This window comes from Impatiens glandulifera, chromosome 1 (assembly GCF_907164915.1).
Source record: "Impatiens glandulifera chromosome 1, dImpGla2.1, whole genome shotgun sequence".
Taxonomy (NCBI): Eukaryota; Viridiplantae; Streptophyta; class Magnoliopsida; order Ericales; family Balsaminaceae; genus Impatiens; species Impatiens glandulifera.
Window position 1 is genome coordinate 120,998,799 of NC_061862.1, and position 14,178 is coordinate 121,012,976.

Here is a 14,178-nt window from a genome sequence, read left to right on the forward strand (position 1 = left end):
TTGCCATAGAGTATTTTTGCAATGGTTAGAGTGGTCGTTATAGAGTCTTCTATGGCGACGGTAAAAGTGGTCATTATAGAGTCTTGTATGGCAACGGTGAGAGTAGTCGTTATAGAGTCTTCTATGGCGATAATAAAAGTGGTCGTTATAGAGTCCTTTATGGCGACGGTAAGAGTAGTCATTATAGAGTCCTCTATGGTGACAGTAATAGTGGGCGTTATAGTCATCTATGGCGACAGTAAAATTGGTCGTTATAGACTCCTCTATGGCGACGGCACTAAAATGGTCATTATATGTGTTTTTGAGCAATAACGACAAGTGCAATGTCGAATACTAATGACCGCTTTCTCACCTTCCCTTATTATTTATAACGACGATTTATATACAAATACCGATGACTTTTATCGTCGTTATTGAGCTTATTTTTACTAGTGGAAGATCCGAAGAACGAAAAATAACTTAATGAATCGTTCTTCATTTCAAATTCAGGTATATTTCCGCAACTATATAATATATCAATTTATGGACATAGAGTATTATGATTATAGTACTAAAGAATAAAAATTTTGATTAAAGAATCTAACAAGTGGTATCAGAGCTTTCTCTATATCGATCTATTGAGATTTAGGCTTATAAATTTTTGAAGAATATAAACATACATTTTTTTTATATGTTTTTGATCTGATTTAGCTAAAACGGATAATGAATTAATGAATTGGAAATAACAACATTTGATGTATATATTAATCTAAACTTTTGGATTAGATTAAAATAAAAGAGCAAAAACATCAAATATTTAAACGATTTTACATATTCATTTTGTGTAAAGAATTATGATTAAAGAACGATTAACTTTCTTAGATTATTTCTTTTTAAGAAATTTATGATTTAATTAATATTATATATATATATATATTTATATTGATGTGAAGATATATATATATATATTCATAATTACTTATAAATTTAAAAATTCATAATAATTATGATTTCTATTAAATTTGTAAATCATTAATTAAGGAATTTAATTTTTTAAGAATAATAATTAATAATTATTATAATTTAATAATTAGAAATTATAGTGACTGAATTGTTGAAATTATAATTAATTAAATAAATATTAAAGTAAATAATTATCTCTCCAAAATAACTCATTAATATATTCTTTGAAACATTAAAGACTTTGGAAATAAAAAAATTTATATGAAGTTGTTTTAAAGAAATTAATATATAATTAAATAATTAATATATATATATATATAGATAGATATAGATAAGGATAAAGATAAACTTAATTTTAGAATTAAAAAATTAATTAAAACCATATGATATATTTATACTAAGACATTCAATTTTTATAACTTATTTAAGATATTAATTATTTATAATAATTAATGTATATGTCATAAAAGAAATTAAAGATAATGTTAAGATATAAAAAATAAAATAAAGATTATGTATATAATTATTAATAAAGAAGTTTTTGAAGAGTATATATATATATATATATATATGAAATACAGATTTATATATATATGAAATACAGATTTATATATAAATAATTAAAAAATTAAGAAAATAAAAATTTATTGAAAAATGAAGAAAAAGTAAAGAATATAGAGAAAGAAAATAAATAAACAAAACATTCATTTTTATATATTTATTAATAATAATTTATAATTAAAAATAAATAAAGAATTTTAATAACTCTTTGTTATATTTATCAAGAATAAAAAAATCAATTAATCTAATAATTGATAAATTTAGAATTTTAATCCTTATCCGTATATAATTAACTATTTAATTGTTTTTTATTATATATATTACTCATTTATATATTTACATATTTCAAGCTTTATGTATATATTGTTTTGATTGATATTAAGAAATACTAGCATGTATCCCGTGCATTTGCACGAGTAATAATATAAAAAATCGTGAAAAAAATATTACGTTAAAAATTTTATGGGCGGGTCAAATCCACAATCCGACCCAAGTATTCATTTACTCTCACATATATCCAAATTAACCACAGCTTTCGACCCGGTAATCCGGACAATTTAAAAATTAAACATCATTATATATATATAGATTACTCTCACATATATCCAAATTAACCACAACTCTCGACCCGACAATCCGAACACTTTAAAAATTAAGCATCATTATAAATATATAGATTAGTTAAAAAGTTGAACTTATATTGTTAAAATGTCACGCGTTTATCAAATTTTGGGTTGAATTTAAAATATGAAGTGTTATTAGTATAGTTGGTTAAAAGGTTGTACTTTTTCTGTTAGGTTGCAAGTTCGAACCATATCTATAGCATTTTTAATTTTATTTTTAACTTTTTTAAGTTTATGGGCGGGTCAACCCACAATCCGACCCAAGTATCCATTTACTCTCACATATATCCAAATTAACCACAGCTCTCGACCCGGCAATCCGAACACTTTAAAAATTAAGCATCATTATATATATATATATAGATAGATTTGGGTGATGAGTAAAATCACAATGATTTGTTTTGTGTAATACGCATATGGAGTTTATACAATTTTGATACATAAAACAACATTCATTCAGATTTTTAGTATTAATAACATATTAAAATTTGGTACAATTTTAGGCCCACTTAAATTTGTAATTATGCGGTTGTTAATCGGCCCAAAGGAAGATTAATAATTGGTCGGATTACAAATTTAAATAATATACAAATTATTAATTTATAAAACATATTTATTTTATAAGATTAAGACGGTTGTGTTTGTAACTATGCAGTTATTAATCTCACAAAAAAAGTTTAATAATTGATCGAGTTACACACTTAAAGTATGTGCATAAATTATTAATTTATTAAATCAATTAATTGAATCAACATCCTACCAAGTAGGCTCTCTTGTGTACATTAATATATTTTATAAATTAAGAAGGTAGTGGTGTATGTATTTCATGTAGTTATTTAATCGGTCCTAAGGAAGATAAATAATTAGTTAGAATAATATTATACACATGTGATAATAAATATGTAACAATTATTCGGTGTGGCATGTGAATAATTGGACTATCCAAAGATAACCAATTATTTGACAAGACTTATTGTTAATATTTTATTACTACAAAAGAGTACTGTTTGCAAGTTAATATTTAATGTCTAAAGATTGAATATTAATAATGTGTTTGATATCTTATGATGAGGCGTACCATTATTTTGAATTTATATGATTATTAAATTTTTGTGAGTATGTTTGTTCATTTGTTTTGTTATTTAATTAAGTTAACACTTTTGTTTATACGGTTTTCTTATCAACATCCTAAGTTTATTTTATATGATAAAATTTTAAGACGTATTTAGAATTTGTTATTTTTAAAATTATATCTAAAAAGATTGAAATTTCTAAGGTATTATTAGAATAAAGATATCATAATAAATACACCATAATATATGTTTTTTGTTGTTTCAAAATTAAATGCATTAAAGTTAGAGTTACAATAATGTATTCTCATTCATCTAATATGAAATTTCTTATTCACACTTATGTTAATTGATGTAAATTCAAGTTGTATAAAAGGAGACTTAGTTTCTATATGAACTCACACCATATTGTGTGTAAGAAAATAAAATATTGAAACAAAAGTAACATAAATAGTGTTCATTTAGCAAATACTTTAAAAGATAATAAAGTAATGAAGTTGTAGGAATTGCAGATGTTACACGTAAAAGAAAATTACTAAAGAAAGTGGTGCATAAAAGATTACATATTACAATTTTTTTTTATTCTAAGAGTAATGTATTATTTATTTTTATAATAATAAATAAATCAAAAAGAATTTCTCGATCAGCATAATTGTAACGACATAAAGATCGTCACGAGACTCGACATTTAGTATAAAAATATCTGGAAGGAACCTGTAGGGTTGGTAAATATTACTTGTAAAAGAAATGAAACTTTTTTGTTCCTTTCATATCTCTTCACTCTTATCTTATAATTTTCTCAAGAAGAAAATTAAACATTCAAACTTCCCATTAGTTATACTTCTAATGGCCTTACAATTTTCTACATCATAACATAGTGAGATTGACTATTTCTTACAAAATTTAATCCCAAAATATATTTACTTCTAGTTGTCAATTACTATGACAATTACCAAAATAATTTACTTGACGTATTCTACAGGTTTATAAGCCTTGCCAAGCACAAAATCACCTCACGATCACTTATCTTCGACAACACTTTAAACATCAGAATGCGATTTAGCATCCTCACCTACATCAAAAGTTGAACTATTAGCCTAATGCTAAGTAAGAGATGTAAAATACATCTATATACTTACGTATAATGAATCTTGATAACATCTTGTTATTTACTTTACTTTTTACTTAACATAGGTTAAGGGGTTTTAACAAAAGTAGGAAATACATAATATAACGTGCATCCGACTAGTGGAAGAAACATAACATGCATCCACAACAGTTTCTTAGTGGAAGAAACATAACATGCATCCACTAAGTGGAAGAAACCTAACATGTATCAATTAAATCTTACCTGCACTTAATGGTTTTACGCATACTAATATATCTCGTCTTTCTTCACATTACATAACCACAACATAAGAATCACATAACGTTAAAACTACTTTCCACTTACCTCGACCAAATCAAACTTAGTACTCTTGAATGTAGAGCCCTAAAGACCAAATGTATACACATCCACTTACCTGAAATTCCCTTAGCGATGTTGGGTGCTTCCTCCCGTTGTACTCACTTTGTAGACATCAACTTTGAAGAAGATAGAAAAAAATTCAATTGAAATGAAGATGGAGAGGGTTGTTGGTTGAAGAAAAAGAAAAGTAGATGATAAGATAATCCTAATAAAAGAGAGAAAAATGAGTGAAAGACCATGCACCCATGTTCCTTTGCATGATTTCCAAGTGGCACATAAATATTGCCACCCCCTAATTCCTACTTAATATTAGTATTCAACCCCCCTTTTATCCCAACTTTAAATTTTACTCCAAAATCTTAATTCCTCATTCACAATTTAATAATACTAATTCACAATTTAATAATACTAAATCTTGGTTATTACATTCTACCCATCTTAAATAAAATTTTGTCCCCAAAATTACTTACTCGAAAAGTTCTGGATACTTTTCCATCATATCTTGTTGTCGTTCCCACGTTGCTTCGTTAATGCCATGATTCTTTCATAAGACTTTTACTAGAGGAATTGAATTGTTGCGTAAGAATTTAATAGAAGATTCTAAAATTTGTACCGGTTTTTCCTCATAACTCAAAGCTGGTTGAACATCAATATTTCTTGGTTCCACAACATGAGTCGGATCACACATACATTTACATAACATGGACACATGGAAGACATTATGGACTCCTTCCATTGACACAGGCAATTGAAGTTTGTAGGTCGCAGCACCAATCCTTTCTAAAATTACAAACGGTCCTACGAACCTTGGATTCAACTTTCCCTTTATGCCAAAACGCATGACACACTTAAATGGTGATATTTTTAAGAATACTTCATCTCCAATAGTAAACTCTAGATTCCTTCTTCTTTTATCCGCATAGCTCTTTTGGCGACTTTGTGTTGTTTGTATTATTTGCTTAATAATTGCAACCTTTTCTTCTAACTGTTGTATAATCTTTGATCCAACTAGCTTGGCTTCTCCAACTTCATCCCAATACAAAGGCGACTTGCACCTTCTACTATATAATGCCTCATATGGAGCCATTCCAATCGTAGTTTGATAGCTATTGTTATAAGCAAAATCCACCAATGGTAGATACCGATTCAACGAGCCTTGAAATTCTAATACACATGCTCTCAACATGTCTTCTAATATCTAAATTGTCCGCTCCGATTGCCCATCAGTCCGAGGATGGAATGTCGTGCTAAAAGTCAATTTCGTACGCATAACATTTTGCAGACTCTTCTAAAATCTAGAAGTAAATCTAAGATCCCGATCCGATACGATTGTAACATGAATCCAATGAAGCTTGATGATCTATTGAAAATATAAATCTGCCAACTGACTCATTGTGTAAGTCATTTTTACAGGCAAGAAATGAGTCGACTTCTTCAATCAATCAACTATCACCCAAATATTATCATGGCCCTTGGTTGTTCTTGGTAAACCTACCACAAAATCCATTCCAATATTCTCCCATTTCCATTCTGGAATCGGTAAGGGCTATAAATTTCCACGTACCCTTTGGTGTTCTTCTTTTACTTGTTGGCAAACTTGGCATGATGCAACATATTTTTCCAATTCATTTTTCATATTCGTACACCAATAAAGTTGTTTCAAATCTCGGCACATCTTGGTATTGCCCGGATGTACAGAGAAAAAAGAAGAATGCGCCTCTACTAAAATTAACTTCATTAATTCTTCATCCTTTGGAACATACCATCTTTGTCTAAATTTTAAAACTCCATCATTTGAGTATGTGAAGTCAATTGAATTATCACTCATATTTTCAAGTATACTATTCTTCTCCTCGGAATCTTTTTGTTGAGCTTCTTTAATCTGATCCATAATGGTCGATCGTAGAGATAGTTTTACAAGTACAACCGGCAACTCTGAAACGATTTTGAGTTCAAATATTTGTATCTCTTTCCTTAAAGACAATGACATACAAGAAACCATATAATTCATTGTTTTTGACATCCTACTTAGAGCATCTTCCACGACATTTGCTTTACCTGGATGATACTTTATCTCGAAGTCATAATCCTTCACAAATTCTAGCCAACGTCTTTGTCTCATGATTAATTCCTTCTATGTAAATACATATTTAAAACTTTTGTGATCCGAGAATATTTCATATTGTCCCCCATACAAGTAGTGCCTCCATATTTTTAATGCATACACCACTGTCGCCAACTCTAAATCGTGTGTGGGGTAGTTTTGTCCATATTTTTTCAATTGCCTAGAAGCATAAGCAACCACCCTTCCCTCCTACATCAGTACACATCCTAATCCAATCTTGGAAGCATCGCAATAAATACTAAATCTTACGTTCTACATTGGAAGTATTAAAAGAGGAGACGTGGTTAACCTTTGCTTTAAAGTTTGAAAATTTTCTTCACATCTCGTTGTCCACTCATACCTCACTTCTTTCTTTGTCAAATTAGTTAGAGGCTGGGCAACCGTTGAAAATCCTTCAATAAATCTTCTGTAATAACCAGCTAGACCCATAAAACTTCGTATTTAAGAGGGGTAGAATGTAATAACCAAGATTTAGTATTATTAAATTGTGAATGAGGAATTAAGATTTTGGAGTAAAAGTTAAAGTTGGAATTAGGGGTTGGCAATATTTATGTTCCACTTGGTAATCATACAAAGAAAGATGGGTGCATGGTCTTTCACCCATTTCTCTCTCTTTTGTTAGGATATCTTATCATATACTTTTCTTACTCTTCAACCAACAACACTTTCCATCTTTATTTCAATTGAATTTCTTTCTATCTTCTTCAAAGTAGAAGTCTACAAAGTGAGTTACAACGGGAGGAAGCACCCAACATCGCTAAGGGAATTTCAGGTAGGTGGATGTATATACATTTGGTCTTTAAGGCTCTACATTCAAGAGTACTAATGTTGATTTGGTCGAGGTAAGTGGCAAATAATTTTAACGTTAGGTGATTCTTATGTTGTGGCTATGTAATGTGAAGAAAGACAAGATATATTAGTATGCGTAAAAACATTAAGTGTGGGTAAGAATTAGTTGATGCATGTTAGGTTTCTTCCACTTAGAGGATGGATGTTATGTTACTTCCACTAAGAAACTTAGTGGATGCATGTTATGTTTCTTCCTCTAGTCGGATGCACGTTATGTTATGTATTGCCTACTTTTGCTAAAACCCCTTAACCTATGTTAAGTAAAAAGTAAAGTAAATAACAAGATGTTATTAGGCCCTGAATCGCCCTCCGTGGATGAATCCTTAGGTTTTCCATAGGTTTTCTCACTAATGTTTGCTTTACTCAATTCGACATTCTCAACATTCGAATACTCATTTAGGCATGATCTTAGGCCCTAAATCACCCTTTGTGGACGAACCTTTAGGTTTTCTCTCCAATGTTTGATTTACTCAAGCCGACAATCCCTCCGTGGATGAGCCCTTATATTTTTATCACTAATGTTTGCGTTATTCAAGCCTACATTCCCTCGGTGGATGAGCCCTTAGGGTTTATCATAAATGTTTTTGTTACTTAAGCCGACATTCTCGCTTCCGTTTCATCTATCAATATTAGGCACTGAATCACCCTTCGTGGATGAACCCATAGGTTTTCTCACTAATGTTTCAATAAAATAGAAACACACATATTTAATTCAAATTTGCACTCATATATACTAGCATCACACTATCCCTTCAAACACATATAATTCAAATTTTCTCTCACATATACTACCATCACAATATCTCTTCAAACATGTATAATTCATTCAAATTTGCACCCACATATACAACCTTCACACTATCCCCTCAAACACATATAATTCACTCAAATTTGTACTCATATATACCACCATCACACATTCTCTCAAACACATATAATTCATTTAGCCCACATTATCAAAATCACATTATCCTCTCAAACACATAATTCGTTCAAATTTGCCCACATATACCACAATCACACTATCGTCTCAAACACATATAATTTATTTAAATTTGTACCCATGTATACCACCATCACACTATCCCCTCAAACACAAATAATATATTTAAATTTTTACTCACATATACAACTATCATACTATCCCTTTAAATACATATAATATATTCAAATTTGCACTCACATATACTACCATTACACTATCTTCTCAAACATTTATTCACATTTATACCCACATATACCACCATCACATTATCCCTTCAAATAAATATAATTCACTCAAATTATCATTTACAAGTATTCAAATTATAATCTCAAAGTGGAAAATATTCAATTTAACCATTAGACTACTTGTGATTGATGAGTTTTATTTATAATTATATATATATATATTTTGTAACCTAATAAATATCTCAATTTTGATTTTTCTTTATAAAATTCACAAATAACAATCATTCTTTATTAATAAGCTAAAAATATTTTATAACTATAAAAAATACTTTCACACGTCTCTTATCTCTTGACAAACCAATCACTAATATCAATCACACTATCACATGCCTCTCTTATCTCTCAGGAAACCAATCACTGTCCTGAATCGACTTATTATCCTTTGACAAACTAACCACAAATTCCAATGTTACTGGTCTCTTATTCATCGGTAAACCAATTACCAATCATAATCGATCTCTCATCTCTTAACCTCACACGTTCACACTTACATTCCTCTAATCCTTCGGCAAACCAACCACCAATCTCAATCACCTCTAATCTCGTGACTTTACAATTCATTGTTACCGACATTTTTATCCTTTGGCAAATCAACCACTAATCCTAATGTTACCGGCTTCTTATTCCTCGGAAAACCAACTACGAATCCAAATAACACTTTCACACGCCTCTTATTCCTTGGCATCTTAACCACCAATCTCAATCACACTTTTACACACCTCTTATCCCTCGAAAAACTAACCACGAATCTCAATCAACCTTTAATTTTGTCACCTCACAATCCTTTATTATCGGTCTCTTATCCAATGGTAAACCACATCTCAATCACACTTTCACAAGTCTCTTATCCCTCGACATACTAATCATCAATCTCAATCACACTTTCACACGCCTCTTATCCATCGGTAAACCAACCATTAATTCCAATCATATTTTCACACACGACTTATCCCTCGACAAACCAACCACCAATTTCAATCATATTTTCAAATGCCTCTTATTCCTTGAAAAACTAATCACGAATCTCAATCATAGTTTCAAACGCCTCTTGTCCCTTTAGCAAACCAACCACCAATCTCAATTAACTTATAATCTCGTGATCTCACGATCTTTTGTTATTGACCTCTTATCTCTCGACAAACCACATCCAAATCACACTTTCACACGTCTCTTATCTTTAGGAAAACAAACCACCAATCTCAATCGATATTTTACCTCGTGACCTCACACTTTAGTCAATAAAATATTTGATTCATATTTTTTAACCACTCTCAATTGCTACCGGTCTATTATCCCTCGGTCCACATCCTAATCACACATAGTTAAAGAGTTGTACTTATTTTGTTAGGTTATAAGTTCAAAACATATATATAATATTTTTATTTTTATTTTTAACCGTTTGGAGTTTATGGACTGGTCAACCCACGATCCGACCTAAATATCCATTACTCTCACATATATGTACAAATTAGCTACAATTCTCGACTCGACAAAGAAAACAGATTCAAATTAAGCATTATTTATTATTATTATATATATATATATTAGTTAGTTATAAAGTTAAATTATTTATCAAATTTAAATTTAGTGTTAAATTTAAAATATAAAGTAGTATTAACTTAATTGATTAAATGGTTATATATTGAGGTTACAAGTTAATAACTATGTTAATTAATTTTCGAATAAATTATTAAATATTAATTTAAGTATATACTTTATATATTAGACCTAATAATTTAGATATTTAGTAAAATACAAACTTTGTTTTTAAAAATATGTTAATAATGAATTGAGTATTTTTAAAAATAGAAATTTAAATATATAATGATAAAATAGTTAAAAAAAAAAAGTATTTTAAAATTTTAATTAATAAATAGATAAATAATTAATAAAATAATAAATGAAATAATATATTTTTTTAATTATAGTTGGATTAGAAAAATTAAGGCAAAATCATTTTATAAATCTTTGTTTTTCTTTTTCTTTTATTTTTTTGGATAAATCTGTATTTCTATTGTTTAATTTAATTGTCTGAAGCTTGACCTGACCTGATCAGAATTCTTTAATCGTTTCAAATTTCAACCCATTCTTTCTCTGTCGGTCGAGAAGAGAGAGAGAGATGCTCTTTACAGTTTCAGTCCCACTTCCTCAACAATGGCAAACAACATCAAAATCCATTTCCAGTTCGGAGTTTTTTATAATAATGGTGACTAATTAATTACACTTTCTACTAATATTACTACTTGTAAATATTAATGTCCAAGAACTTGCTTTACGACCTTCTCGGTGGGTTCCCAAAGCCCTCGTGCGTCCATCCTCTCTCCATCTCTCTCTAACTTTGATTATTCGGCGAGGAAGTTCTTAAATAAATATTTCATTCAATTTGACCGGCTTCGATCTATTCCTCACTATCCAGGTACACCCATCGCGTTTTCATTTTCCTGTTTTTATCTCTTTTGGTGAATATGTGATTATTCTTGTTTATTTTGAATCTGTAGGGGGGTCAGTATAGACGAAAATTAATGTTCTTCATTCTATTTAATCCGGAATAAGAAACCCTATCAGCGAGATTTAGTTTCATTTAACTATTGATTAAATGGATCAACTACCTGGAAGAGAACATGAGTTTCTTGTGGATCTTGAGAGTGATGGGGGTTTGAGTGATAATGAATTCACCAAAGTTTGCAGTGAATATTCTAGTTTTGATGAATCAGTGAAGGGTGAAATTGGGATTCATCTGAAGAAGTTGGGTGATGAGGAGGAAGAAGAGGAGGAGAAGATGAAGAAGAAGAACAAGGAGAAACGTAAAAGCATGAGTTCTGCTAATTATAATAAACCTCCTAGACGACCACCCAGATATCCAAAAACAGCTTTATCACTTGATGCTGCTGACCAGAGGCTAATAAAGGAGATCTCTCGTATTGCCATGATAAAACATGCTAGGGATGAGAGAATGAAGGCATTGAAGAAGATGAAGGCTGCCAAGGCATCATCATCATCATCATCAACTGGAAACTTGTTTGCCATGATAACCACCCTCCTCTTCTGTCTTGTTCTCATTTTTCAAGGTAATTTCTTTAACATTTTATTTGTGTAATCTTCTTCTTGTTTATGTTTTTGTATTTGACTCTGGCTGAATTTAGTTTTCAAACATTTATGCATTTGAAAACAGATCCAGATATAAAACTATAGAGCTTGTTTGATGTAGGGTTATTTGAAAGAAAAAAACTTGTTTGTTTAAAAAAATTATTATTTTAGGTTATTCAAGTCCAATGACTAAAATATTCTTTATCCTGTAAAATTAATGTAGATAAAATTTAAGTATTTTGGTTGATGATTTGATTCATGGTGAGATAGTATTGAAGTATTTTGATTCAATCTTATTAACTCTTAATCAAATAACCTTATTTTCAAATGGGGCCAGTATTTCCCTATGAACATTAATGTTCAATCATTCAATGATATTTGTGTTCTTATGGGGTTTATCTGCTTTATTGACATGCCATGAAACTATTTTTGATATTGACCAAGTTTAAAACCACCAAGCCCATGGTTTAGTTGATGTGAAGTAATAACTTAAAAATAATAAGTGTAGGTAGAGTGCCAATAATTGACCAATTTGTAATTTTCTCAAATTTCATGTATGATTTTGACAAAACTAAACATCATGTCTTGATTTGAACATCTCATCAAATTCTAGGTTACACCATACCTATTTAAGTTCACAAGGTTACACGTCTGCTTGAATTGGATTATGAATCAATTATTATGTTTGGAAGAACTATTATAATTGTAACTTTTGACAAATGAAATGGAAATGGAGTGAAAAATAAGGTGTATATGAACTTTTTTGCAAAAAAACAGAAGTATATCACATTGAAATCACACATTTCATACCAAACATATCTAGATCTGGAACTAGAAATTGATTGACAGTCTCTACCAAATCCAGATACAAAAGTATTCCTAATTAAACCAAATGATGAAATAACATGTTTTCTTTGTTCTTCATTGTTTTCATCAGGTATGTCAAGTAGTAAAAGACTCACAATAAACATCCAGAGTCCCCATCCATCATGGGCAGCCGAAAACCATATTGTCTCAGTTAATGATACAAGTAACACATCCTCAACGATCAGTAATGCCACTCCCTCTGGATCTCTCGAGTATGTTATTGATCCTCTTTAAAAACTAGTATTTTGTCATCATATCTCTCACAATCACGGTCCATTAGAAATCGACAAAGTTCAAAGTAAATTTTATCAGCTTGGTATAAGATTTTTTCTGGATCTTAATCCAGATTTTTGTTGCTATTTTGGTATCATAATCCAGAAGATCATGCTCACACTTTGTGTAATTTTTTTGTTTCATTTTATTTAGCGAATTGGATCATTATTAGATTTTAGATCATAGCAACCTGAAAGGTAAACAAACAGACAAAAAATATTTGGAGAGGATGAATCCTTTTATTAAAATAAGAAAGAAACAAATGTTTTTATCATACACATGAATCCTCAGAATTTTATCTTTTTACCAATTTTTTACAGTTGAAATTTCTATCAAATCTGTAGTTCTCTGAAGCGGAGTTTGACCTTGGAGCCCCAAGAGGATGATAAAAGATCTGTAGGATGAAAGAAACGTTATAATGGTGGTCAAAGATTATGGAATAGTTGATAACTCAACATGGCAGGTAAAATATTAGTTTGTTGAAGGTGTCTTTTAGATGGCAAGTGAACCACCATTGTCAGATTATTACCGAACTTGGAAGAATAACTGTTAATCATATAGATGTTAGTTGTTGAGAGTGATGAGTCTATGTTCATACTCGAAATTGACAGTTATTTTTGTTTTTGTCTAGTCACTTCAAAATAAAACCCGACTAAAAAATAAAAAAGAAAAGACAGTTGGTAGCCCATTTATTTAATCCATCACATGGTTTAGATCTGTTCTCTTATTCTTTAAAAGAGTCCTTTCTCTTTATTAATAAGCAATAATATATTTTTTTAATCAGAACATTAAGATTTAAGAGATGGTTGATGGATGAATTCCCAAACTAACTGTAAACTAACTGTTTGAGATTCATTTTTTCAATATATCTAAACTAACCATTTACTTTTTAAACTCACGTTTGATTTTTTTTAACTCATTTATATATATATATATATATATATATATATATATATATATATATATATATTATTTATTGTTTTTATAAATTTGATCATTTATATTTTAATATATCAATTTAAATTATTATTATAAATATTTAATGATTTATATTTAAATATTAAAATTTATTATTGTATTATA

At 29.5% G+C, this 14,178-nt stretch overlaps 1 protein-coding gene across 2 annotated transcripts; it reads left to right on the plus strand.

The window, feature by feature from the left end:
• Positions 1-11,378: 11,378 nt before the first annotated feature.
• On the plus strand, positions 11,379-13,875 carry LOC124920272. Of its 2 annotated transcripts, none has more exons than XM_047460729.1 (3): positions 11,379-11,936; positions 12,893-13,034; positions 13,416-13,875. In XM_047460729.1, exons 1-3 carry the CDS (start codon positions 11,465-11,467, stop codon positions 13,417-13,419), a joined length of 618 nt encoding a protein of 205 aa, XP_047316685.1. In that variant the 5' UTR covers positions 11,379-11,464; the 3' UTR covers positions 13,420-13,875. The 2 variants fall into 2 exon arrangements, with proteins under 2 accessions (XP_047316685.1, XP_047316678.1); XM_047460722.1 differs by having other exon boundaries at positions 13,440-13,875.
• The last annotated feature ends 303 nt before the right edge of the window (positions 13,876-14,178 follow it).